General features: G+C 37.7%; 1 protein-coding gene across 1 annotated transcript in view; it reads left to right on the top strand.

The window, feature by feature from the left end:
* Positions 1–27336, top strand: part of CDKAL1 (CDK5 regulatory subunit associated protein 1-like 1) — a gene marked incomplete at its 5' end in the record, with an annotated part of 137223 nt that overhangs the window by 15791 nt on the left and 94096 nt on the right. Inside the window, one exon of the mRNA XM_009886841.1 lies at positions 12809–12989. Within this exon, the coding sequence (XP_009885143.1) occupies positions 12809–12989 (181 nt within the window). The remainder of the gene's footprint in view (positions 1–12808; positions 12990–27336) is intronic.

Raw genomic sequence — 27336 nt, forward strand, 5'->3', positions numbered from 1 at the left:
CTGTGGTTCTGATATTTAATTATAAGAACACCTTTTCTACGTACTGTGTCGATACGCATGTAGCTTATAAGATGCTGTGTTTTGGATGATCAGCTGGTGTGATACAAGTTGTATTTCATTAGGTACTTTGAAAGCAGGGTGGAGGTTATGTTAAATTTAGTGCACTTCGTGCGTGTGTTGTTAACTGCTGTTTTCTTCACAACCTCAATCCTTCCCATATAGATGTTTGCAACTGGAAAACTTTTCATGTATGATTTCTCACAAAAGAATAGGACCAAAAAAATCCAGCCAAATTGGTTTGTATAGCTTGTGATGTAAGAGAATTATGTCTTCTAAATCTGTCAGCTGTTTTGGAGTAACTCTTTCGAGCTGAGCGTGTTTTTCTGCTTTGCTTTAATGTCTGTCTTGCCAGGAGCCATTCTCCTCTCTCTCTGCTGCAGAAGTTCTTAATATAAATGATCTTGAACCAAAACCTTGGAATAAAACATCTGGCAATTTCAGTTCTTCATTTTCTTCCTTGATCCATTCTTGGTTCTGCTTCAGATTTCCCTGTTAAAGTCTTCCAACTTGTCATACTACTACTCCTTTGACAACTGTTACCCCCTACCCCACATTGCTGACTTTGGCCCGTCTTTGAAATGTGCTTGGCCTTCTTTTTGTTGCCAGTTCTGGCTTACTTATTTTCTAAAACTTCACCTAGCTAGTGTGTTTCTGCAAAAAGTTACTCACTTCCGTCAGTTCATACCTTAAGGGGAAATAATTTAATAAGAAGCAGCCTATTGCTCCCGACTATTTAATATCCAGCTGAAGTCAGCTGCACAATCCCTGACTTTTTCAGACGATGTCTCCACTCAGCTTTATTTTTCAGATGACATATTCATCGATTGGTCTCTTCTAATGACAGTTATGTTTTTCTGAATTTCTATTCAGTAATAGCTCAGAAAGAGGCAGAGGCAGATATCGATTTGAAGAAGATGTAGATATGCTGGTAATCCCAGGCTTCTCATATGAAGCAGGTAAAGTGGTACTCAGCGTGGTGTTTGTATCTCTGTGGAGGAAAGAATTTGTTTTCTCCATCTTTTATTGGGTAGTTTCTTTTTTCCCCATAGCAGGGGAAAGCAGTAGTATGAGTCCCATTTTCCTGAATTTTAGCATTGGTAGTATTGTCAAGGGATTTTTACCAGTTTTTTGTCCTTGATGCAGACTGCTCTCGAAGTAAATTTCATAACATGGCTGTCTTAAAGATAGTGTGTTTTAATGATTTTGGGGTGTAACATTTCTCTAGGTGTGAAATTTTACCAATGCTATACTTGCATTTTCTTACAGATAAACAACTGTCATTGGCATTTCTGTCTTGTCCCTTACCACGTGTAAAGTCCATTACTTTTCTACCCGCTTCCTAGTAAACAAATGAACCCAGACCCAAAAGAAAAATGAAAAAAGCAGACCATTTATCTAAATTCTATGAATACTTTAAGAGATTTTTATCTCATTGTGTCTGTATTGTTAAATGCTGTCAACACCCCTCTCAAAAGGGGTATGCTACAATGGGAAATGTTACTGGGAAGACTAACAGATTGTCAGAGGTATGACAGATCTGTCACACAAAAGAAATTAAAGACTTCAGTCTGGAAAACTGTGAATTGAGAGGGGCTAGAACACAGGTCAATAAAATCATGAAGAGTACTGAGAAGGAGAACAGAGCTGTTACTGGTCTCTCCCAGTCAACAGTTAGGGGACATCAAATGGAATTAGCAAGTGGCAGGCTCAGAAGAGAGAGGTGTTTTCTTTTTCTTTCAAGTGGTTTAAATTCAAGGGGAAACTGAACAAGTTAATGGAGGAGAAGTCCATCACAGGCTACTGGTTACAAAAACACCTCTCTGACAAAATCCAGTTGTTGGAAGGAGGAAGGCATTCTGGGGGACTCCACATCTTAAACACTTCCCTGGACTTCTGCTGCTGCCCATTGCTAGCGGTAGACTGCTGGGCTTAGGCAGACCTTTGGTCTCGTCTGCCTTACCCTCAAAGTCCCTGACACATTACAGGACTGTAGATTATAGAGTGGAGGAAAAACACAAGTTCAGAAAGATTTTTATTTTTTTTTAATTAACATTTGTTAATGGAGCACTGCTTACAATTTTTTCGTTTGGTTTCATCATGCCAAAAAGGCATGTTAATCGTTTTGTTTTATATGCCTGATTTCTATGTCAGTGAAGAGCTAAATGACTGTCACTGAAACAGACTTGGATGGGTCCTGAGAGCCCAAGATGTTTAGCATTGATGATAAGCATTGTGCCAGACTGAGAAAAAGTATGTAATATTCTTAGCTACTCATGGCTGAGATCCTATTATTTCTGACCATGCCTCACAGCTCTAATGTTAAACAGTGAAGGGTCATAGAAAATTAGTGTAATTTCTATGGCTGCTTTAGTGCAGCAAACATTAAGTCAGTTCCCAAGAACAGTTCCCTGGTGCAACCCTTAATAAATTCAAACTTTATTTTTAGTGATGACCTTTAGTAATGCGAGCCTTGATCCATTGAGATGCTGTTCACTTTTGATGCATCTCCAAATCCCTTTTTTATGCATTTTAAATCAACACACGCTTATTCTGAATTTATGCATGTGGATAGACGGAGAGATGTAATTTAAACACATCTGTTCAAATATGCATTTCAGATCAACTTGGTGCCGGTTCTCATAATACGGCTGAGTTTTTGACGGGTATCATATCCCTAAAGTACACAGCAGATGGTATTTATTAGAGATTGAATGGAAATGAAGTTAAAGGATGTTGAGCTTTTTGTCTTAAGTCACTCATTTTTTAATCATAAAACAATAATGATCTGAAGTTCTAAATCTGTAATGAAGTTCTGTAAAATGTTTCACTTTTATGGGAAGAGTAGAACACCTTATATTTGAATAAAGTCAGTCCAAGCCTTAACTGTTTGGGTTTTTAAGAAAATTGATATTCTAAAGTATTATAATGTTTCTTATAAAACATGTGGGCTGCATCTAGTAAGAACTATAGCAACCTTTACTGTAATTGTTTAAAGAGAGTAAAACTGTGTGTACTCTTTCATCCTCAGGCAGTGTGCCATGCTAATTATGAAATACACTTTTTATCTAGGTCACTGTTTCTCAACAACAAGGACAGACCCAGTCCCTACTCGCATGAAGTCCCCTATACCTTCTCAAGTTAAGTTCTGGAAATCAGGTCTCCTAGCTGCCCCCAGGTGTTGTTCAGCCCAGTTTCTGGAAGAGCTCTTTTGGGGGCAGGAGATGGGCTTGGAAAGGAATAGTCAAAAAATACCCATTCTCACTCTCACTGAGAGCTGTTAGATTGTGCATCTTGATCACTGCTACTATTCTACAGCCTTTGTAAGGTGACTTGCATCAAAACCACTAATGACTCCAAAATTCAAAACCAACCTCTTAAGCTGCACTTGCAAATCAGTTGGAAGCTGCTGCAGATCACAAAGCTCAGGTATAATGTGTTCCCTGTGGGAATCACCACCGTGAGCAGCCTTCAGTGCTCCTTAGGGTGTGGAACACAAAAAGCAGAATGCACTCAGTGACTCTGTAGCTGTAAGGCTAAGCTTAATATGTAGTTTCTGCTACCCTTGAAATGTGAAGTGTTTCACTATGAATGACCTCCAAATTAAGTAGTAGGATTTATGGTCTTGCCAATTATTCTCCCTTGTGTATATGTGCATACACCCTTCTTCAGGGAAATCTGCAAGGATACTCTGAAGAAATACTCTGGGGGTTTCTCTGTGATTGTGTCTGGGTTTTCTTTGACTGTTTTCTTATTTAAAAAAAAACAACCAACATTTAAACAATATGGCATTACAATTTCTTTGTCTGGTTTGTTGTGTCTCAGGCATCAGATTCAGAGAGATAGGTTCCAAGCTGTAAAAACAATTTAAAAAAAAAGTCTTAAAATTATGCATTTTACACACGTAAAAAAAATATTACTCACTCAAATGTCTGCTAGTATGTAGTTTTTAATAGTTGAGTGAAAGTAAACAAGTGAGTTGATTTATAAATAAAGCCATTGTAGACTTTTACAAGCAGTAAGAACATAAAGTTATCTTCACTTTGATGCAGGCAAACTGCAAGATGAAGGAGAACTGATTTGTGAGACACACTAGAGTTGTGTTAGGCCATAATAGAGAACATTTTAAAATATTTGAAATAATACAATTGCTTTGCAGTGGGAACACGTACATGAATAAAAGATGTTAGCAGGTGTCCTGCCAGGGTGGAATCTCATGGTATTCTATTTAATAGAAACACATACACTGTAAACAGGTCTAAATTTGCTAAAAGTAATCAAAACAGAAGGCCTGAATAACTAATATGCAACACAGTTTAAAAATAATGAAGTTTAAGCATGCTAGTTTATTAAATGAACCTTTTTCTTCATTGAATATAAGCAGCTTGCTTTTTCAGAGTGAGGCTACAGCTTTCACCCATTTCTCTCAGTATAGGATTGTATTTCACACTATGGGATGTAGTATACATTTAGGTTTTTTCCAATACAGTTTATTACACATTTAATAGAAATTCAATCAAAATGCAGTAAATTCATCTTTTCAATTGGCTCAACTGATGGACAGTTTGATAGAAGCAAACGTAAGGTCCCTCAGACTTAAACAAAGCTTGAAGTCAAAGATATTAAGTATATAAGAGTGGAAATAGATACTACTTTTACATTATTTATATTTATTTTATTGAGGTCTGACTCCCTGGCCTTGTTCACTCTTGCCATCTCTCTAGTCTTTTAGTTTGTTTTGCAGTCTGTGAAATTTCTGTCCTGTCTTGCCATTTATACTTCTATTGCTAAATTTTATAGCACTATTTTAAATGTCTTTCTTGAGAAGTTGTGAATGGATCTTCCCTACTTTTCCTACGTTTAGATGCAAAATCTCCTGCTGTTTGTCCTGATAATTTCAGTTATGTCATTATGTGTCTAGAGCAACTGAACACTGGGAAAGGAAATGGCAGCATTAAATAGAATTTCATAGTTCTAAGCACAAATACAGTCTGGGCAGAGAATGGATTGAGAGCAGCCCTGAGGACAAGGTGTTGGTTGATGGGAAGCTCAACATGAGTGGGAATGTGCGTTTACAGCCCAGAAAGCCAACCGTATCCTTGGCTGCATCAAAAGAAGGGTAGCCAGCAGGTCAAGGTCAAGCAGCCTTCCAGTATCTGAAGGGGGCCTACAAGAAAGCTGGAGAGCGACTTTTACAAGGGCATGTAGTGATAGGACGAGGGGTAATGGCCTCAAACTGGAAGAGGGTAGATTTAGATTAGACATTAGGAATAAATTTTTTACTCGGAGGGTCGTGAAAGGCTGGAATAGGTTGCCCAGAGAAGTTGTAGATGCCCCATCACTTGAATTGTTCAAGACGAGGCTGGATGGGGGTTTGAGCAACCTGGTCTAGTGTGAGGTGTCCCTCCCCATGGCAAGGGCAGGTTGGAACTAGATGATCTTTAAGGTCCTTTCCAACCTAAACCATTCTATGATTCATATAAGAATTAATAAGGTAAGTTCTGTGGGGAACTTGATAGTACCGCTTGTTTTCTTACATCAGTTTCTTAATATTTTAATGTTCATGATAGCTATAGCTGCATTTGGATAAGCAAATGATAGTTTATATCTAGCCATAAGGCTTAGTCTGTTGCCGTTTAAAAGGCTTCACACAGAAATGTTAATGAAATGTCTGTTGTCATTGAACCAAGGTATTTTCCAGTTTCACTCTGTGTGTAAATCAGTTGAGCAATTGATACGAGCGTTTAAAAGAGCTCCTTTTTTTCTGCCACAGAGTTTTTGAACTTATACATCCTGGACTACATTTAAATGCATATGGAAAAGATTACTAAGAAAAACATTGTCAGTGGATATCCATTTGTTAGAGGTCTCTACATTCATTGCATAATTTAAGGTAAATCATAAACTGAAAAAGATGGAAACCCCCCTGTGTCAGAAATTATGTTCAGGTTTACTCCCTTAATTCCAGATACTTAAATTAGGAGTGTATTGTGCTGTGCTCCATTCATAGTCCGTGGAGAGAGAGAGAGAAGTGCAGGAGGGCTGCAGATCAGAGGTAGGCTGAATCCCTTTCTGAATGTGTGGGCATCTTCCCATGGCTTCATTCTCAGGTTAATCTCCATATGGTCAAGAGAGGCAGGGTGAGGTTTCATGTTGTTACTAGCCTTTGAAAGAGGCTGTGCTTCCAGCTGGGCAGTCTGTTTCTCTTGTACTAGCTCCAGCTCGTGTGACTCCTCAGTGAGCCATTCAAGTCTAAGTCAGAAATCCCACAAGACTAGGCATGGTAGAGAAAAAAGAAAGGGGGGTGGGGGTGGGGTAAGGGCTTCTGGAGGACTGTGTGTGGTCATGGGGAAGATGTGAACATCTCCTTCAGTCCCAACACAAAATGGCATGTTGAGATGCCTGGTGGGTTCTATAAATATGCTTGAAAGACCATCTCTCAGACACCTTCAAATTATTTCATCCATTAACTTCATTTCATTTGCAGGTTCACTAAATGGGCATATGCTGCAGAAAGGTTCTAAAACGTAAAATAATGTATGACACTGAAATAACGTTTCAGAGAACACTGGTTTTATTTTCATAGGAATTCCACTTTTTTCCCCTAACATTTTTTCAATGCGAATTTCTAATTTATGAATCAAGAAGTTGCTAGGTCATCACATTATTTGTTTTAACCTTAATTACTCTAGATTTCACAGGCAGTTCCTGTACTCTTCTGTAAGAACATAAAGCGTTTAAAATTTATTCATATAGCTATTTATTCTAATCCAGTATTTTGTTATACTGGGAAGTGTGGAGGTGGGGGATCTTGGTTAAGAGTGGGTTGGTGGCTTTTGTCATTGCTAGATTTAAATGTTAATTGCTGAAAGGGAAGTGGGAAGACTATGTGATCATGCAAAAGAATTTCAGGTGGTCACATGAGTGGGTGAAGGTGCTCATGAATTGCATTTTAGCTCATTTACATAATTTCTTCCCTGAGCATGGATTTGGTTTATAATGGTTATCGCTAAAGGAAACGTTTGCTGTAACTAAAGCCACATGAAATGATCCATGTAACATCTGAATCCTAGCAAGTTGCACACTTTTGCTGCTGGTTTTCTGAGACATCTTGCTCCTTGAAAATAGGGGGCTTTTACTGTTTTATTTTTGGCAGCTTGACATTTTTGTCTTTTTCCTAAATCAAATCACCAGGCATTTTGCACTTCACTCCCAGCTTACTTTCCATCAACGGTTCTCCCTCTGACTTCCTTCTGTCAGTGAATTGGTCTATGGTAACTGTCACTGCTATACTAATCTGCTATACTTTCCTGTTACTGCTAGTTCAGTTTCTGTTCTCTCTAACATTGGTAACTAAGTCCTCTGGGCAGAAAGGAGCTGGAAACTTGCTGGTTAGTAATATGTAACAGAGATACCTGAGCAAACGGAGCTCCAGGAACAACCTAGCTGTAGTAACACAGAGCTCACCTCAGACTTCTGGGCTTGTTTAGAGCTAACTTAGTTACCTTTGAGCTGCGAGGTGGCAGTTCTCAGGGCAGCAGTTACCCACAGCATGTTCTTTACTCACCCACGACTTCACTTCCAGGCATCAGTCACTCCTTTGGGAGGTAGAACACTTTTTTTCTGTGACCCAAGAGGCTGACTTAGTTTCTCTTCAGGTAGAGAGTAAGATGTTGCATTTCTTCTGTGTCCTTTCAAACATATTTGTTCCTCCTTTCTGTGAGCTTTTGAATATCTGTCCTCGCAGCGCTTGTTCATGATTATTTCTAGGTGTGCTGGTCCTTACAACATCACACTAAGAAGGACACTTCTTCACTGTAAGATGAAGTTGTTGCTTCTCTTTGGATGGTCAGAACTGCCCAAGATGATGGTGATTGTATTGCTGGTCTGGTTCAGGATGACAGAACAGAAATCTGCTTGAGTGGATGGAAGGGATTTGTCTATGTTGAGTGATGTAAAGGAGAGAATGTTGAAGAACCCTAAGTAGTGGGGCCGTATTATCTTATACACGGCCTTGATTATTCCTCACATTCATCTTTTTCTGAAATTCCACAATTTTATTGTTGACTTGGGACTCTTTTTTCTTGGTTTCTAGAGTTGAGTGAATGGAGACGATAGTATGTCTTCAGAGAAAATATCTTGCAAGATTTATGATGGCCAGATAAAATGATTGCACACAATCTTTCTAGGCATTTGTCAGGATTATGAGGGCTTAAAATGGCTGGCAAAGTTTAAGTCATTTTATGCTCAAAAGTATTGAAACAGACTGATAACCTCCATTATCTAAGCTGTAAGGAGCATCTGGACTTCTACATGTTTGAAGCAACTTTCTGCTTTTTAAAAATTGTTTTATCTTTCATAAGGACCACTGTGTGTTCTTGATTCACTGAACAATGTGTTGTGGAGCTTCTCTACTGACCCTAGAAAACATTTGCTGCCATTGAATTTTTAGACTTACTGTAAATGCATTTATGTAATAAATGTTACAAAATGCTTACTGGGGATGTTCAGCAGTTTTTTCTTTGTTTACTTCAGAATAGATAAACTGCATTTCATTTCAAAAAACAATTTAATGTTGGCTGGTGCACAAGAAATTGGTTGTTGTGTAGTTTTGCGTGGTATTTCATAGCTGGGACAATTTTTTAAACATCTGAATCTATGCAATAAGGAATTTTGTGCTGCTTTTTTTCAGACTGTCAGAGCAAAGGTCACTTTAATTTTCAAGTGTATATGTGTTTTATATTTTTTTCCACAATTATATCTTTTTTCCCCTTTTTTTTCATTAAGAAATTATGTTTCGTATGTGGAACTAACAGTAGTTATTTTTGTTTGCCAGTGCTTTGAGAAAGGCTAAGAGCTTGATTTTTGTCAGTAACAGGATTTTATTCTGAGTGATGAAATCTCATGCTTTTCTCCCCTTTTAAAACTACTTTTTAAACAATATAATCAACTAATCAGTCTAAAAATGTACTGTGCAATGTCATATTTTAGGCAGTCATACTGGATTGAACTGTAATTAATTGCTGTTGCTGAATACACTGTGGTCCTTATTCTCTTTTCATACCCTAGCTTTTCTTTGTGTGTAATAATTCCATCCAGGAAGAAATCTAATTACTAAGATAATTAACACCTTATCACCAAATGGAGTTCAGACATTTGTAGAGTTGATGAATTTTTAAAATATGTAATTTCCTTTTAACTGAAAGACAACTGGTGTTATGGAGAAAAAGAGCATATTTTATTGTATCTAGCTTGATTGGACCTTATAATTCATGTTGCTATAGAAACAACCAAACCTTTATAAAGGATGGTATTACTACTACCATTGGTAATAAATGCTTTGACTGTTGCCAGTAGTGTCATTAGAATGGTTAAAATAACTTCATTAAAATGGTTTTGTCAAACGTAATGAATGTTCTGTTCATGTTCTGAGAAATGGCAGCTGATGTTATATGTTATGTGATACTGATTTATATAGTAATGTACTTTTTCTTTCATAAGCTTACTATTACTGCACAAGGTATTTGTGAAGTGAACAAAATCATGTTGCAGAATACAGTGCTCCTCTGTTCACTTAGTCATTAAAGCTAACAAATTTTATTGTTACTTGATATCAAGTAGAATTTCGTATCTTGCAGTTTGTCAGTCTTAAGAAAGCGATAGTAATTGAGGCTCTTTAGCCAATAGCTCTAGGGATTTTTGCTGTTCTGTGAAATATTCAGCTTGTGTTTCCCACTTATGATTATTGGGCCAAGTCCTTGAAAGTGTTCAGTTTTATAATGGTTTTGATTTCGCAGTCAGATGCAATATTTTAACTTAATCTCAAATGGTAGAGTCTGAATTCATGAACTCAAAAAGGAATTAAAAGAATTTGGTTTGTTTGGTGGGGATTTTTCTTAAGGAAAATCTGAAAGAAGATTCTAACAATATAATGTCTAATAAATTCCTGTGCAGCTAACTATATATGCAGACACATGTAAAAAAGGAGGCCAAGACATTTGCTTTAAATAAGCTTATTGCCAAAACTTAAATAAAAAATTTATTTCTTTTTATTTAAAAAAAAAAAAAGTCACAAAATGTATTTACTACCATATACTGTTTGTATGAAGGCCGCTGTGGTGAATATAAGTTATGCATGCTCTAATATTGCAGCTAATCAAATTACTAAGAACAATATTCTCTGCTTCCCCTTTCTTGAGTCTTTTGCCAACAGATTCTCCTGTTCCAGTAGAGCTCATTGTTGCAGGAAGTTTTTCTTTCAGCTATTCAAACTCAAGTTTCTTCACCCACTGTAACCACAGCATTATTTTTTCTGTGGTGATGTACTGTTTAATAAGAAATTATAGTTATCATTGGCCATTCAAATGCTTTATAAATGTCATTTGGATTATGTGCATTTGTATTTACAGTTCTGCTATCTCTTGTCCTGATGAAAGGAAGAGAAGCCTTCGAGCCATTTAGGTTGGAGGCAGTCTTGGAGACCCCTTCTTAAGCTCAGGTGTAAGCTTTGCTTGTGGCAGTGGTCTTTATGCCATTCACCCCTAAAAGAATCTGTCTCAACTGTTCCCTTGCCTGCAGCCTACTTAAGAACTGTAGAATCATTTAGGTTGGAAGGGACCTCTGGAAGTCATCTCATCTATTCCCTCCACTTGAAACAGGGCCAGCTTTAAGTCAGATACCACCAGTATCTTCATAGGGTTCTTACTTTTCCTCATAAATCATATTTTCTCCAGTTCATCATTGTTACTGATAGTGTAGAATCAGCTCTGTGTTGTAGAAACAGTCTCATCTGTGTCAGCAGGGAGCACTGAGTACTTCTGAGCTCTATACATTTCTGCCTCTCTGCAGAAGAGGTTTATCATTATTCCCACTTTACACAAGCAGGCTGAATACAAAACAGTGCTGTGATTTCCCGGTTTCTCATGGGGCAGTGGTCATCCAGCTGGCTAGTGTCAGATTTGGAAAACTGAGTGGATATCTCCTGGGTCCCACAGAGTGCTCTGTAAATACCATGCAGTAATCTCTTGGTTGTAGGACTCATTTTTCTGGACCATGTCACAAAATGACAGCAGGGTTGCGATTGGAAGGGATCTCTGGAGCTTATTTTGTCCAACCCCCCTGCTCAAGTGGGGCCACCTAGCGCCAATTGCCCAGGACCGCTTTTGAATATCTCCACGGAGGGAGACTCCACAACCTCCCTGGGCAACACGTGCCAGGGCTCAGTCACCCTCAGTGTTTTCTGATGAGGAGCACACCACCTGAGCCCCCATGCCCTTGACTATTGCCCCCCAGATCTCTGTAGTCACTTTTAATGCTGTCCAGGTTTCCACTCACAGTATCATTTGTGCCCACATGAAATAACAGCAGAGAGTAGTAGTCAGAGGGCCCTATGAGCCCCACAACATCCCCGATCCTGGCCTCTGGCAGACAGCAAACCTCTCTAGATGGTTGGTTGGGTTCACAGGTGGGTGCCTGTGTCACCCACAGCAGGGAGTCGCCCATTATGAAGACTCACCACTTCTTTCTGGTAGTCTTGTGTGGTTTAGGGATTAGGTGGGCCAGATCTGACAAGATCCTTCCTTTTGGTGTCAAAAGTCACCAGCTTCCATCCTTCCCCTTCTCCAGAGGTTTCGCTTCGCTTGGTAGTGGGGGTTGACACTACCTACTAATCTATTGCAGATGAGGGCTGAGGGTCTTCAAGCTGTTGAGTTGCAGAGAAGGTCCTGCCTATCTACCTTTCATCTTCTCTGATGCTATGCAGCCTGATCACTTCCTCCCGTAACTCCTCCACTTGGAGGCACAGCTCCTCCAAGACACCCCAGCTACTGCAGGACAGAGGGCCATCCCTCCAGGCACCAGAGCGAGCCCCCAGGAACTCCCTGCAGCCTGCGACTTGGAGGGCTGCATCCACCATCGGAAGCTCAGTCTGGATGCAAGCCTCGACCCTAGCGGGGACGTCTACTCCAACATCTGCTGGGGAAGATGCTCAGTGACGTGTTACCACGGTGTCTAAGACTCTTACTGTGGCACAATCTCAACTGAGGGCCCCTGACTTCACCCCCTTCTGTGTGGAAGGTTTCTGCATATTCATTCCAAGGGGAACAGTTAGGAAATGTTGACCTTGCCAAATAACAAGAGGGCTTGGTGCCTGTGCGTTTGTAAACCTAAGTGTTTTGTTTTCCTTTTAAAGCAAGGCATAGGCTGATTTTATGGAGGGCTGAGTTAGAAATTAACTCGTGACTAAGAGATGTCTTATTGGCTCCAAACCCAATTTTGTTCAAAATTGCTAGGTTATAAGGCATGCCAGTCCCCTCTTTTGGATATCCTGTTCTATTTTGATAGCAGCATTGTAATACATTAAATAGTTTACAAATTCTAGTGGCTAAATCTCAGAAGTTATAAATTTTGTGGATTAAGCAATCAGAATTCAATAAATTTACAAGATCTGCTGAACACCTATAATTTCAAATGAGGGAGGAGTTGGTCCAGATGTTTTCACTCTTCTGCCACAATCCTAATCCAATATTTGCTGCAATATCTTTCTTCTGTGTGTCTCAGCTGAGAACCAAATACATTTTTTATTACCAAGCAATGGTATTAAAATCCCTTTTTTTTTTTTTTCCAGAGTTCATTTTAGGTCTCGATTTTTGTAGACAAAGTTGAAGAGTTGTAATTCTATGTACACTAGCTTTTAAGGGAGCAAGACTTTTAAGTGTCCTTAGTTCAGTATTCCTTTCTACTTTCTTTACAGAGTGCCTGGAATAACAATTGCTACAGACATCATCTGTGGTTTTCCAGGAGAGACAGATGAAGACTTTCAAGAAACAATGAAACTTGTAGAGCAATACAGGTTTCCGAGCTTGTTTATTAATCAATTTTACCCACGCCCAGGAACGCCGGCTGCAAAAATGCATCAAGTTCCAGCTGCAGTGGTAAGATCCCTTTTCTTGTGCCACTGTACACAGTGTACTCAGATGTCTTTAAATACATTAAGCATGTACATGAAAATGTAGACTTTCTGCAGAACTGTGCTACAATTCAATTAAAGGTTTTTTTCAGTCCAGTAAGTGAAATGATTGTTGAACTGCCTTTAGATGTTAGCTAGATCCCTGAACACATTTTTATGTATAAGTTACTGTTCGGATACTTCTTTCTATCAAGTTTTGGCTGAATGAGTACCAAAGTGGTAGCTGATTGATTATGCATATTAGTTTTTTTCCATTTTAAGACTTTTGTGACTCCAGCAGCTTAAGCTTATTGTGTGTAATTATGCAAAGTATTAATAATAGAGCAATGATGATCTTTGATTTCTTTGTCAAATATCAAATTTGCAGGCAACTTCTTCTCGGGACTCTCCTTATACACTGCTTATAAACTCTGCTTCCTTCAGCCTACATGTTAAAAGCCATTGGTGAAATTGGCATTTAATCTTTTAGTTTTCAGGTGTTTTCTTTCTTTCTGTTTTTGACTGAGAAGTGTAACCCTTCCTGATTACCAACATTCTCATCTTAAATTCCCATGAGGAAAACAACCTCTTGTGATATAGAAGGTAGATGGCTATTGACTGTATTTTGATTTATATAAAGAGCTATTTATAAGCAATAATAACAGCAATCATATCTGAAGGTATGGTTTGATTTATTTTTAAAAAAATGAGTTTAAAATTTTTGTAGTCTGAATCTCAAACCAAGAAAGTATACAAGACTGATGCCTGATTCAACTCATTATTATCTCATTATTATGGGCATATTTCCTGTCAGTGTAAGAAAGTTAGCCAACAATGTAAATCGGTTTAAATAAAAGAACGTTTCTTTCAGTTTATGTATCCTGGTGTACTAACACAGAGTCAAAACTACATATCAGTGCTTGTATACCTTCGTTTATACATCTGAAGGCTGAACAAAGTATTTCTGCTTACTTCAGTATATACCACAAATTAGATAGGATGTGTCAGCCTGAAGACATAAAATGAGATTATATTTGGCTTCTTCAGTTTATTGTTTAGAGAAGTATAGCATGAGCAATGACTGCTCATTTATTGTAGACTATCTCATAATGGGAAATGCTGAGTTTTCAAATATAAATACCTGCTGTTGAAATTGTCTACTTAGTGTAACCAACTCATACTGTTGGATTATTTTTATAAATTTCAAATGCTTTTAATTTACAAACCTTTGTAAATTAAAAAATGCAGAAATGTAATTTTTGGAAGTTAGGAAGCTTAAAAATCCAAACATTGATTTATGTTTCTGTTTTGCATTCTTTCGTCTACAAGTTTGTAAGTATACTATTTTCACAGGAGGTACAAAGAGTTTAGGGTGATTTACCTTTTTCTGTTTAACTGGGTGCCATGGGAAGACAATATATGAAAAGCTAAATTGCTGAAAGAACATTAGCTGTTCTGTGGTTGGGATTGTTACTTGGAAAATGGTAATGTCATTCGAACCCAGTTTTACATTCTTCCTTCTTATTTGTAGCGCTAGTACTTACTGCTTTCAGTGAATTAGAACCTTCAAAGAAGATGGGGCCTCTAATCCAGGGCTGATGAAAATCTGTAATTAATAGATTTTGTCACCCCCACCCCACCCCTTTCTTTTTTCCTATAGTCCTTCAAAAATCCTGTGTTATGAGATCCTTTGTTCTTTTATCTCTTTGTAGAAATGGAGAGTAACTAGTCAAACAGAGCAGGAAGAGCTTGTGCTAATCTTTCATGGTTTATATTCACATAACTTCTAGACAGAAGCTGATGGTCTTTCCTGCATTACCAAGAACGGACAGGCGTTTCATTTGTCATTCCTTGCCTAGAGTAACTTACGTATGTTTCTCTGCTAGGAGAAGGAAGTAGCACATTACCATCCACATTAGGCACTCCTACGCTTTCATCCTTTAATAAAATATTATTTGTGTCATCGTACTGTTAATGAATTTAGTTTATTGCATTTGCATAAAGAAAGAAATAGCACATGAAGTGACATCCAGCTGTTACCTGCAAGCGTCTCAGTGTGCATGTGGTACATTGTGTTACCAGCCTGAACTTGTGAACTACTGCTTTTACAGGATGTTCATAATATTACCTCTGCAGTGGATCTTTTAGTAGGATCTGTTTCTATAAGAAGAATTTAGGCTCTGTTATTTAACTACAGATGCTGAACTAGTGAGCAAGTTATTTGACAATTATTACTCTTTTTTCCTAAAGATGGGGTGTATTTGCTGTCTTATTTCAGCTTTGCAATACTTCTGCAATGGACAGAGCTATTGCTATTTGCAAACTGCTCCACTTTAGGGAGTTCCACTTAGACTCTGGTAAAAGACAGCTTCAGTGATTCTGCCCAAGTATCAGAGCTGCAATAATAACGTATTTGCCTTGTCAGTTCCTTTTAAGTTAGCTCTTTTTAGGAAGACCTTATAATTTTAGGGACAGTCTGTGGAGTGTTAAACGTAATAACATTTAGTGCTTTCAAATTTTTAGTGGATAGTTTTGATGGAAGTTGTAAATATAATTGCCTTTTTGGAGAAACCTTCATTTGAGTTTATCCTAATAGGAAAAGAAAATCAGTAGGTCAAAATAGAATCTTCCCTTCACATAGATAATTTATCTTTCAAAGCCTTAAAGGCACTGATATTTTTCTAAAAGGGCAGATGACACTAATCCAGATGGACAGATCTGCCACCATAAATTCAGAAAAGACAGTTAAGGCTGCAGGCCTTTCTTGTTTCTCCTGGAGAAAAAATGTCCGTGGAGAATCAGACATCTGTCTAAATGTTCTCATCATTTTATAACCATCAATTAGGTTACACTTACCATAAATGCTGTCTCCAGTTTAGAGAAAAATTAGAGCACAATTAAGCAAAAATGGGCATGATTTTTTGGTTTTTTTATAAGCAATTGCAGTGATGCTAAGTCATATATATGAAAAATGAGTCAAGATGTTGTTCAAAACTTAAATGCTACTCCAAAATTCTGTTTTTCTTCGCTTTTACCCCCATTTTATCCACCTACTGCTAAATACCTTGTTTCAGAGGTGAGTCCGGATGCTTGTTATCTCCAGTGGGCTGTCTGTAGAAAACCCTCACTCTAAAGTGTGTTAACTCTGAAATGCTATTTTGTACATTATTACTATTATTATTATTTTAGATGGGGATTTCTCCATTTCCCTATTGCATTCAGTCATAAAAGTGATAGTGCTGATAGTTGTGTAACTCAAATTACAGATTCTAGTCAGATAAATATTTCAATACGCAATGTAAGAGAACATGATTTAGATGTCTCTGATAGGGGTTTTATATTTAGTGGCATTGCAAAGGATCAGAATGCTTTAATTCAAAGTGTAAAAATTACTCTTTTTCTCTAAAGTGAAGGGTCTGTAACACTTTATGTTCTTGATAATTTTAATTTTGCCTGTCCTTTGTTTTTTCAAGGCAGCTGTTACTTGTCTGGGGACTTGTGAGAAGATTTCTCTCTCTGTCCTTGAGATTTGATCCATCACAATTTCTGAAAGAATTAGGGGACATCATCATCTCAGGATCAGCTTGATTTCCATGATATGGAAACAACATGAGGAAATAGCCATTTTGAAAATAGGTATCATAGTAAGGTGCAAATAGGTTCATCTCTACTAAGAGTAGGAAATGGCAGCTGTTTTGGAAGCAGTAATGTGACTGCAGTTTCATGATTACGCTACCCTCAACTGCAGGGTAGATTCCAATCTTTCTATATGTATTTTCAATAGTGTAAGCAGTTTAGTCTCAATTATGGTGTAATTATTAGATTTTATCACAAAAAAAGCATTGTGATGTCTAGATAAAAGTCTGGATATTCACTTTCTCTTACAATCTCTTTCCTTCTCTCTTTCTATATATCATCAAATAATTACCTTGCTCCCAGCTAGAACATTTTATGTCAGTTAGCTACCTAACCCTTCCTTTAATTCATCTGAAAAATGTCTCCTTAATTTTTTCTTTCTGTATGAGTTTTACTAAGCACTGTGCTTACTATACTGAGGTGAATAACCAAGTTACAAACTTTATAACTGAACTACTATTTGATCTCAAAAATAATTTTCAAAAATAGAGGTAGGTACAGGATATTTTCTCTTATGGCATATAGAGGGGAGTTATTAAAGTCTTTCAGTACATGAGGCAATGGTGGGCATGCCATGTCCATGATGGACAAAGATGTGAGACCTTGTCTCACATCTGAAAGTGTCTACTTACTCTCCAAAAGTTCAGTTTTCAGCAGCCTTCATCCCCAGTAGTACTTGCCCTCGGCTAGCAGTTGCTTTTGGTTCAAGGATGGCCAGGCCTATGGTCTGTTTCTGCTTGGTAGGAACATGCCATTTCCGTCCAACCACACTGCAGGTGGTTTGCTCTTCTGCCATCCATCCACCCTTAAATATTGTGTCCAGGCAAAACTCCTGAATCTAAAACCTTATCCATCTGTATACTGGGCATTTTATCCGTTCAATATACCCATCATTACTAGCAAAAAAAACCCCAAAACAAACAAAAAAAAAAAACCCAAAAACCCCTATGATCTAACATTGTATCTACCTCCATTTAATCAAACCATGACTTAAATCTGTAACTGTATTTATCAATTGTAAGAGCAGTGCAGAATGCACTAAGATATTTTTTTCAATAAGGATAGCATAATGCCGTATACACCTTCTCAGTGTCGTCCGCCTGACACGTTTTGTTTGACCATTTCTGTGGGAGCCAACCAACCATCTTGTATTTTCTGCCATTATTCTATGATGGCTACTTATTTTTCTTAGACTACTTTGCTTTTGCTTCCCTCTAAGAGATCTCCAAGAAGTTTTCTGACACCCTTTCATGACTGAGTGGCTACAGATCCCCCATATCTCTCTTCACCAATTAAAATTCTTGCAGGGCACTAGAAATAGGTATTCTTGGGTACCAGCAGGTACGGTATGATGTTTAATTCCTCCTTAGCTGGATGGACATAGGTTTTGTAGTTCTGAATCTCCATGCATAGTTGAATCTTCTGTGGTAGCTCATGTGCTCTTACCTGTTTGGAATAAACAATTGTCCACGTGTCACCAAACTGTCCCTGGCTGATTGAGAAATAAGCACATTCCTGCATCAGGCAATATTGGCTGTCCCCTCCTTCAGCACTTCTTAACTCCAACCAGCACGACAGCAACTGCAATTGCGTTGCTTGCGCAAGGGACACCTTTTGCTCTGTTCACAACTCTAAAGGAAAGGGAGCATAGCTGAACACTGCAGTTGTACCATGAAAGAAAAGGCAAGGAGGGATGACAACGGAGGGCTGCTTTTGCCTTTGAGCGTGTGTTCCAGGCATTAGTGGGCAATGATGTGGCACAATGTGCCTAGGGAAGCCAGGGTCGGAGCTCAGGCGCCCTTGTTTGTAATACTCACAGGCACAGCAGAATCAGTAATACTGCTTGCCTTAGCTTAGTGGTGGCCAATCCAAAGGTCATACAATGCGAATATGTGGGGATATTTTTCTTCTAAACTTAAGGAAGAGAGCTGGAGAGATCAGGAGATGGGAGAAAAGGAAAGAAACAGGAAAGAAAAGTGAGTAGGAAAAAGAACAATGCCACTTACTCAACAGTACTGCTACTCTGGTCTGCCATCACTGCCTTTGAGCTCCCTTGTTAAGTGTTGCGACTAAATGGCGTTACATGCCCCAGGAGTTAGATGCAGCTGTGATAACTGCTTCTGGTGTATCAAAGATGCTTGGTCCCTGACACACAGCCCCAACACATGCAATATTGCATGGTGTAAAGTGCAGAATGTACTTTATGTGTAAGAGAAGCCAAGACTGATTAATGACTGAGTTTAACTGCTGAACCTCTATACTAGACTTTGTTTTCTCAGCCGTACACTTTTATTTACTGCTTGCTACTCTGCCAGAACAAAGACCTGAGTGAAGACTTTTACAGCAAGTTTGGGACCAGAGAGTTAAAAATGTGAAAGCTGGAGGAGGAGGCAGACCGTGAAGGAAAAATCAATATATAATCCTTCCTATTTTTCAGTGAACTGTCGAAGTATTCCAAGTTAACGTTTCCCAGCAAGTTTTGCACTTACTGTCTGGTAGTTTTATTTACACCATGTTTCCTTATGTTTTTTATGAGAACAGCATGTGAGGTACTGCAGAAAGCCTTACAAACCATCGGGATAGCTATGCTTTCTGTTATGTACAAGGCCAGTTGTTCTCTGATGGGATTCATTTTGATTGATATAGCTGTTCCTTACTGGCAAATCAGTGTCAGCTCTTTGTGTTACTTTCTGGATGCTTACAAATAGTTTCACATATTTTCCTTCCTATTTTTCCAGGAACTGTATAAACTGACTGACCTATGAAAGCCCAGTTCCTCCCTTTTCCCTGTTTTAAAGATGGTCAAAACGTTTGACTTCTTTTATGCTGTATCTTTAAATCTACCACAGCGCTCACCATTCAGTGTGCAGCCAGAACTGTGGGTTTGTGTGATGAATTCAAAGGAAGGTAATTACCTGTGAATAGGGTTTTTGTGGTTAGAAAAAGCTACTAAATAGACTTTTACAGAAGCTTAAAGACAGTTTTATTTTAGAGCTAGATTCAGCTCAAGTTCAAACCACTTTTAAGTTATTTGATGAGGTGCTGAAATGAAAATGTGTTTTTGTTGTTGTGGGAGATAGTTGAGCCAGTGGGTTTTAAAATAGGTGGTACCCTTTTGGAAAGCTATAAATGATCTACCTATGGAGCTGCTGAAAATTCAGCTCATAGCTGAATCTGGGGAACGAGCTAAATTTCACAGTCACAGCTGGGCTGTGCAGAGTCAGACCCCTGAGAAAGGACAAGAACATTTTGATTCTAGCCTGGACCTGGGCCTCTTAAATCTTGCACTAGTGTACTTCAGGCACCTGGTAGATTAGAAGTCTTACACTTCAAAGGAGCACGACTGTCTTGCTTGAGAAAGCAAGTCAAAATTCAAAGCTAGGCTGGAAATCCACTTGGGAAACCAAGTTGGTGTTCTACTTTTTTTTGTATTTTGCTTTGTTTTTACAGCAGAAACTGATTGGAATGAAAATTACCAACAACTTCCTCATAAACTTTATGCAAATTCAGTTTGAAAATTTGAGTGTCTTAAAGTAAATGTACAGCTATGGGTTCAATCCATGCCATGTTGTTAAGAAAAAGAATTAAAGGGCACTGGAAAATAAAATGTGGAGAATACACACATGGAGGAAGAGGCAGAGTTCTTTCTAAACTTCTCTGTCAAGCCAGAAATAGTTACAGAATTTGCAAGGATTCTGAAACCACCACTAACGTAATATAATTTTGTGGGTTCATACTTGTAGTCATGTACAGTCCACATGTTGACTGTCCAATACAAAAAAATTACTTGTAGGAAAGTGTAGTCCTGTAGGATTTCTAGTGGCCATGAGCATTCATTACCCATCCTCCTTCCCCTGTGAGTCTGTCTGGAAACCCTGGTGAAATTCTGAGATTTTAGTTGCAAGGAAGCTGAAATAGCATCAGGAGTTTTGTATACCACGTACTCCTGTGCTGAATAGAAGGGAAGGAAGGTACTCTCTACAGATAAGATGAAATACTCTTTGATTTTAAGGGAGAAAACAATTTTTACCCCCAATATAAATACATACGTGATCAGCATCTCAGGTAAATTTCCCCTTTCAATATACATCTTTTTCTCAGAAAAATTCAAAAGTCAAGAAACGGAAATGTAGTTTAGTGAAACGAGTTTAGTGGTGTCATGGAGTTTTTTCTTTTTTTGTAGGCTTTTATGGTTTAGCATCCATTGCAATTGCTTATAAAAATGCAGAAGAGTATATAATTCTTCTGTATTTCCTACCTAAACTTATTCATTGAAATTTTCAAGATTATAACATTGTTATTCAAAAGAAGTTTATATAAAATGGCATCAGGATAAACTCAATGCATAAATTTATTTTACTTCTTTTACATTTAAATCACACTACAAACTGCATGAATATGCATATACATGGAGTATATTGGAAGCCTCTGCCATTAATTACAAAGATTCAATCAGTAAGAGAGATGTCATGAGGGCAATAAAGACTGAAAATTGTGCATTTTTCCTTTACCAGTGGTTATGAATTGTGTACTCTGATCTGTGGCTTCAAGTTGGAGTGTTACAGGAAGTTTAAGGGCTGTTTTGCAAATTCCCTGTTCCCTGATAGGGGACTGAAGTGGGGCAGAGAGAGAAATAAAATTACTTCAAATACCTTTACTCATTAAGCTGTTGTTATTAGTAGAATCAAGCCATTTTTGTTAAAAGCAGATAACTATTTGCACAATACATTCATTTAGTCACTGGCATTCACTTGCATGCTCACTTGTGGTTGCCTGTGGAGCAGCAGCTGAGGAGGCCAGGCTGGACGGTGTGCTCAGATGTGGAGGGTCAACCTGTGGCTTCAAGGTGGGTACTTGAAAGTCCCTCAGAGGGATCTTTGTTCCTTTAGATAGAAGCACAATCCTGCAGTCTTCATCTGCATATGGGAGTCACCACCCTCTTGAATGAGATCCGAGTCTCTTTGTCTGTTGTTGATCGTACTGGCCTTGGGCAGATTGAACAGACTGTTGATGTCATACAGTCATAGAATAGTTTGGGTTGGAAGGGACCTTTACAGGTCATTTAGTCCAACCTCCCCGCAGTGTGCAGGGCCATCTTCAACTAGATCAGGGTGCTCAGAGCCCTATCCAACCTGACACTGAATGTTTCCAGGGATGGGGCATCTACCACCTCTCTGGGCAACCTGTTCCAGTGTTTCACCACTCTCATTGTAAAAAAATTTCTTCCTTCTATCTAGTCTGAATCTACCTTCTTTTAGTTTAAAACCATTACCCCTTGTGCTATCACAACAGGCCCTGCTAAAAAGTTTGTCCCCATCTTTCCTACAAGCTCCTTTCAAGTACTGGAAGGCTGCTATAAGATCTCCCTGGAGCCTTCTTTTCTCCAGGCTGAACAACCTCAACTCTCTCAGCCTTTCTGAGTTTGTTAGTTATTGCATATTCAGCATGAGTACTAGTCTTCAGAGCTTATTAGTCCTTGGATAATTTTCATAGGCTACATTTTCAGCAGGTAATGTTACCATCTTTGGCCTGCTATTTCTGTTACAACTCCATCCAAATCCATAGATGCCTATAGAACCCATTCACAGAAGCTCATACAGAAGGGAACTCTGTGGCAACTGGACCTTATGTTTATGTATTCTTTGTCCTTCTGTCCTCTTCATTGGCTTATAATGAAGTGGAAGAACCATGGAAGAAGTTTTAACTGTGTCTTTTTTTAACTTTTACTTGAATTACAGTTATGTAGCTTCTGTAATAGTGGGAATTTTTCTCTTTTTTAATTCAGAATTTTAATACACTTTATGGACAGATAAGTCTGCTCAGAGCTAGAAACAGTGCCAGGAGTTGTAGACATAAGGGAGTATTGCCCATAACTTAATCCCTGAAATTGGATGTATGTAGCAGAACAGAAAAATACATTAGTTTCCAAAAAAACGCTCTTGGCTTTGGCAATTCCAGACTTCCTCAAATGAGAACATGGTTGAGATTTAATATTTTGTGACTTAACACAGATAGCAAATTAAGAACCTATCCAGGTTGGATATTAGTTATGTTACTGAAATCGTTTAAGCTTTACTATCTCTGTTGCCTAGCATAAATAGGCTCTGGTTGAGTGTATTAGTTTTGTGTCTATCTAACAGTTATTTTAGACTCCAGGAACAGAATTTGCCAGAGCTGTAAGTCCAGTTTAGAATTTATTTCTTTTTTTAACAAACACTACAGACTTATCAATATAATTCTCTTACTTTTTTACACCTGCAGTTTGCCTTTATGTTTTTTTAATGTGCATTTGATTTCATTATTTTTTTTTGTATCATGGAGGTGACTAAGCTTGTCCATTATTTGCAAATCATGTGACATTTATGATGGCCCATAGATTGTGCTTTGGAAGAAAAGGACACTGAAATATCCTGAGGTGGGTTCTTGGTGACCCTGTCCTGAACTTCATCTGTCTTTGATAATCCAAGCACACTCCTTCAAAGCCATCACAGTCAATCAGGTCACTGAGTGCTTTGGAACTCGTATCTTCCGCTGTTTTCATTGCTGCGCCTGCACCTCCAGTCACTGTGCTAAAAATTCACGTGGAACTTGGATTTGCTGAAAAACTGGAAGTAGAGTGGAGGAACTGAATAATAGATTAAGATAAAACAGTGAGGGCAATTTTTGTGTGTCTAGGGAATTTGTGTGTTTTGGGTACACAAGTGGTATCTCCCACACAGCAAGAACTTGAGCGTTGTTTACCACTCACTATTTGTACCACACTGTACCTTCTGGAGCACTTCTCTTTCGCTCTTTTTATTCTTTCTGGGATGCTGGAAAACCTGGTGCTTTCAAGGCTGCTCTTGTGCAGTAGAGCACACAGATACCTCATCAGATTATAAAAAGGAAAAAAGTGCACTGCAGACAGGTCAGTTCTGGATTTATATGTAAGCCCGTATGTGTCCTGGGCTTAACGTACATATATATAAAAAATGCATTTCGTTACTAAAATGTAGTTTGCAGTTCATTCAGGTTTATATCATTGCATAACTGGGCACAATAACTATATATATTCAAAATCAGTCTGTCCCTCGTGACCAATCACTTTATCTCTGATTTAGTGTCAATCTAATTTGAAATATGGCTGATACTCCAGGCCAAGTTTCTGTCAGATACTTTTGTTCTACAAAATCTTTTTGGGCTAAACAGTCTTCCTAATCAGTTACAGTGGCATCCTTAGAAAATATCCACTTCCTATAGATTATGAAATTTCAGTATGAATTTCAGATGTCATAATCTACCGGAAGTGAGACAGAGCATTTACAAACTATACCTAATAATTTATGCCTAATAGGACCCTGAAGATGAACAAGTGTTGAAGGCCTTTTTTGAAATTAATTATTTCTTTATGAAAGTCTTCAGAATAAATTTTGCATAATTTGTCCTCTGCTACGGGGGAGATTTTATTACCAGAAAATCACAGAAATAACAAACGGTAATGCTAAAGTAAATTAAGAACTCAAATGTACCAGGAGGAATAGAATTCAGTAATATTTGTTAAATATGTGAGTTTGAAGAGTCTGTATTACATAGCTGAAATTATATGGGAGGTAAGAAGGAAGAAATTGCAATGCCCATAGTTTAATTGAAAATGGATCTTTCAAGAAATTATTTTCAAATAGCTTGACAGAAGATCTTATGAAGATCCTACACTGTTTTTTAAAAATGTTTGCATTTTTCCATAAATAACAATCTCTACTTAAAATGTAAAATAGACTAAACCATGACTAATTGTGTTGCCATACTCCTGAAGACAGGATCACTTTAATGTTTGCGATCATTTTCTAGATCAATATGATTAGTAAAGGTACGTAAAGCTTTATATATTTTCCTCTTTTAGACAGAAATCACACATTTGTTCTAATTCTTTTAGAAAGAATCACTGAGTATACAGAAGACTAAAGAGTATATAAATTATGAATTATGATTTTATAATTGTGTTGTTAATTGGAGTTGGAAAAAATGTCCATCATCCTGGAACATTGAGGTAAACTGCTGAATATAACACATTGTACACTAAGTGACATTTTCCATGTATGCATCAAAAAATATTAGAAAGTAATTTCTTAAAGCAAGCTAACTAATGAAATGCACACATATCAATAGTTAAAGTAGAACAGTGAGGCTATTTTAATATTGTAATTCAGGTAGATTAGGTCAAAACGACTAGCAAATCCCCAAATGATTTTGTATGCTTCATTATAGATGTGATGAGAAATGCGGGAATAACGTCAGTAGAAGTGAGTTAGCTACAGGAAGCAGAAAACTTGTCAAGCCTGTATTGTCACTTCTGCCCTTTCAGACCTTACAGGGCATGGACACAAGAGCATAATGAACACCAGTTACGATTTTATCAAGAAATCTGGCTGGGGCACCACATTTTTTTCAGGGTTGTTTCTAAGAGGGTGGTGCACTGAATAACTCAAGGTCAAAGAGAACGGTTCACTGGTTTCTGATCACTTTTTTAAAAATTGCTTTGCAGAACAAAAAGCAATCTGTAAACTTTGATAGCGTGACAGTTTCAGTGGCTTGGCTCAGATCTGTATTGTGGTTATAGGTACATAGATTTAAGGCTTTATGGATAGAATGTCCAAGTAATGGTTTCAAATGTACCTTGGTTGGAGTAGTTGCTAAATCTCTCTCTGGTGTTTTGCCAAGTAACTCTGGAGAGTAAATTTAGGCCAGTCGGTGTCATTAGATAAGGTGCTCCCAACTCCATTCTATATTATAAAAGTTTGGAGTTTGGAACTATGCGAGGCCTTTGTAGTTTTGAGATCACAGATGTAACATGGGGGAAAAGACAGAGCTTCTTTATTACTAAGAAAACACATGTTACCGAAGTTGGAGAATGCCATAATACAAAACATGTTAGATGTGCTGGTTCAGAAAAGAAAGCTCCAATCTTTTGGGTTTTGCTCTTGCAAGAGTCTATTATGCTGGAGCCTCCATTCTTCTGGTAATACTGGGGAAGAAAACTGTGAAAATACTTGCAAAGCTGCTTCATTCTTCTCCCAAAGTATGTCAAAGTTGTAGTTAAATTCTACCTTGGCTCACAGAGTTTAATGTGGTTTTAACTCTAAATTAAGTAATTGGTTAGATACTACACAAGCAAGTAATGTGGTTTTCCACGCTTGCTTGAAAGAAAAACAATGTTGCTCTTGGTCGCTAGCATGCTCAAGTGTGTGAGGTGCTTTATAAGCTCTAAACTAAATAAGGTTCTTGTGGCAAAATAAAATTGTTTATTAGTTCTGATCGGCAGTATGTAAAAGAGAAATGGGGGAGAAGATTGTAAGTGAGGGAAGAGAACTGAAATAAAGGCATTCATTTGGTTGCCTTGACACCTGTTGCTATTCACTGTGATCATGCAGAAAAAGAATAATATTTGAAAGGGACCAGATACGGATCCCTGTTACTGAAGGTAGCCCCATATACCAGAGGGTTTTAGGTGGTGGAAGCAGAAAAACAAAAGCAGGAGAACTTTGCTGATGATATATTGAGGCTGACACCTTCAATGGAACTCATAAAATCAGCAGATCTGTTGCAGTATTAGGCTGGAATTATTAAGAACCTTGAAGGTGAAAATAGATGTTTTAAAACTGAAAGTTAAGTCTAAAGGAAATCAGTGATACCTTCATATTTGGGGAATAATTTTGTCACTTCTATTCATAGATTAAAAACTGAGAGTATTCCATTTAAGCTACTTCTAAGTAATCTGTAATAATAATATCTCTGTGATATTGTAATTCTTCTTCACAGTAAACATTGTAGATGTACGATACCATACTTGAAAGGATAACAAACAAGTCTTAGGCTACATTAATACTATCTGAAAGACAGGTAATTATCACCTGAGTATGAAAAGAGCATCACCAGAGAAGTGCAAGACACTTGTGTGAGTGTACAAAGTTTAGTATTTGCCATAGTTACTTCATTTCTAAAGTTATGTTTCTCAAGTATTTTCTGTTTATAAAAATGTGTTGTTAGGATACCCTTACCTTTACCCTATTTTCACACCATTATTTGCAAAAAAAAAATATAAATTTTAAATTCAGCTTTATTTTTCTGAAGTAGTCAACAAAAATTCTGTGCTGGTTAACTTGTGCAGAAAATATTTTAAACACTTTTTGAGATTCATTCTGTACAGGGTTGTGGGTTTTTTTGGTTGTTTTTTTTTACATTTCATTTAAGTGATCTTTCTTGATAAAAAGTAGGGTAATAATCCACAGTGTAGTCCACTTAAGGCATTAGAAAATGTTTCATTATTGCTCAAAATCAACATACAAGAAAAAGGAGTAAAAACACCAAGGAGGTCCCTAAATCTTGGCTTTATTGTTTTATAATTCTGGATGTGTTCTAAAAGGATCCTTTATTGTTCCTATATTTTAGGTATATAATATCCATCTCAGATGACCAGTGTCCCTTTAAAAAATCTCAGTAGTTAAAAATAAGACCTCAAAAATCTGAGGCCCTGAAAATGAGAGACAGAGAAAGGAAATACTTAGAGCAAAGTATGTATTACTTGCATGCATGCTTACAGGGGGAGAAAATAATGAAATTATGGTAATGTGTTGTTTTCTCACTACTAACATTGTCAATGTATGTTGTCATAAGAAACAGTAGTTGATGTTGGTTTCTGGTTCTTATTTTTATAACTGTGT

The sequence above is a fragment of the Charadrius vociferus genome, unplaced genomic scaffold (genome assembly GCF_000708025.1).
Source record: "Charadrius vociferus isolate BGI_N301 unplaced genomic scaffold, ASM70802v2 scaffold536, whole genome shotgun sequence".
Taxonomy (NCBI): domain Eukaryota; kingdom Metazoa; phylum Chordata; class Aves; order Charadriiformes; family Charadriidae; genus Charadrius; species Charadrius vociferus.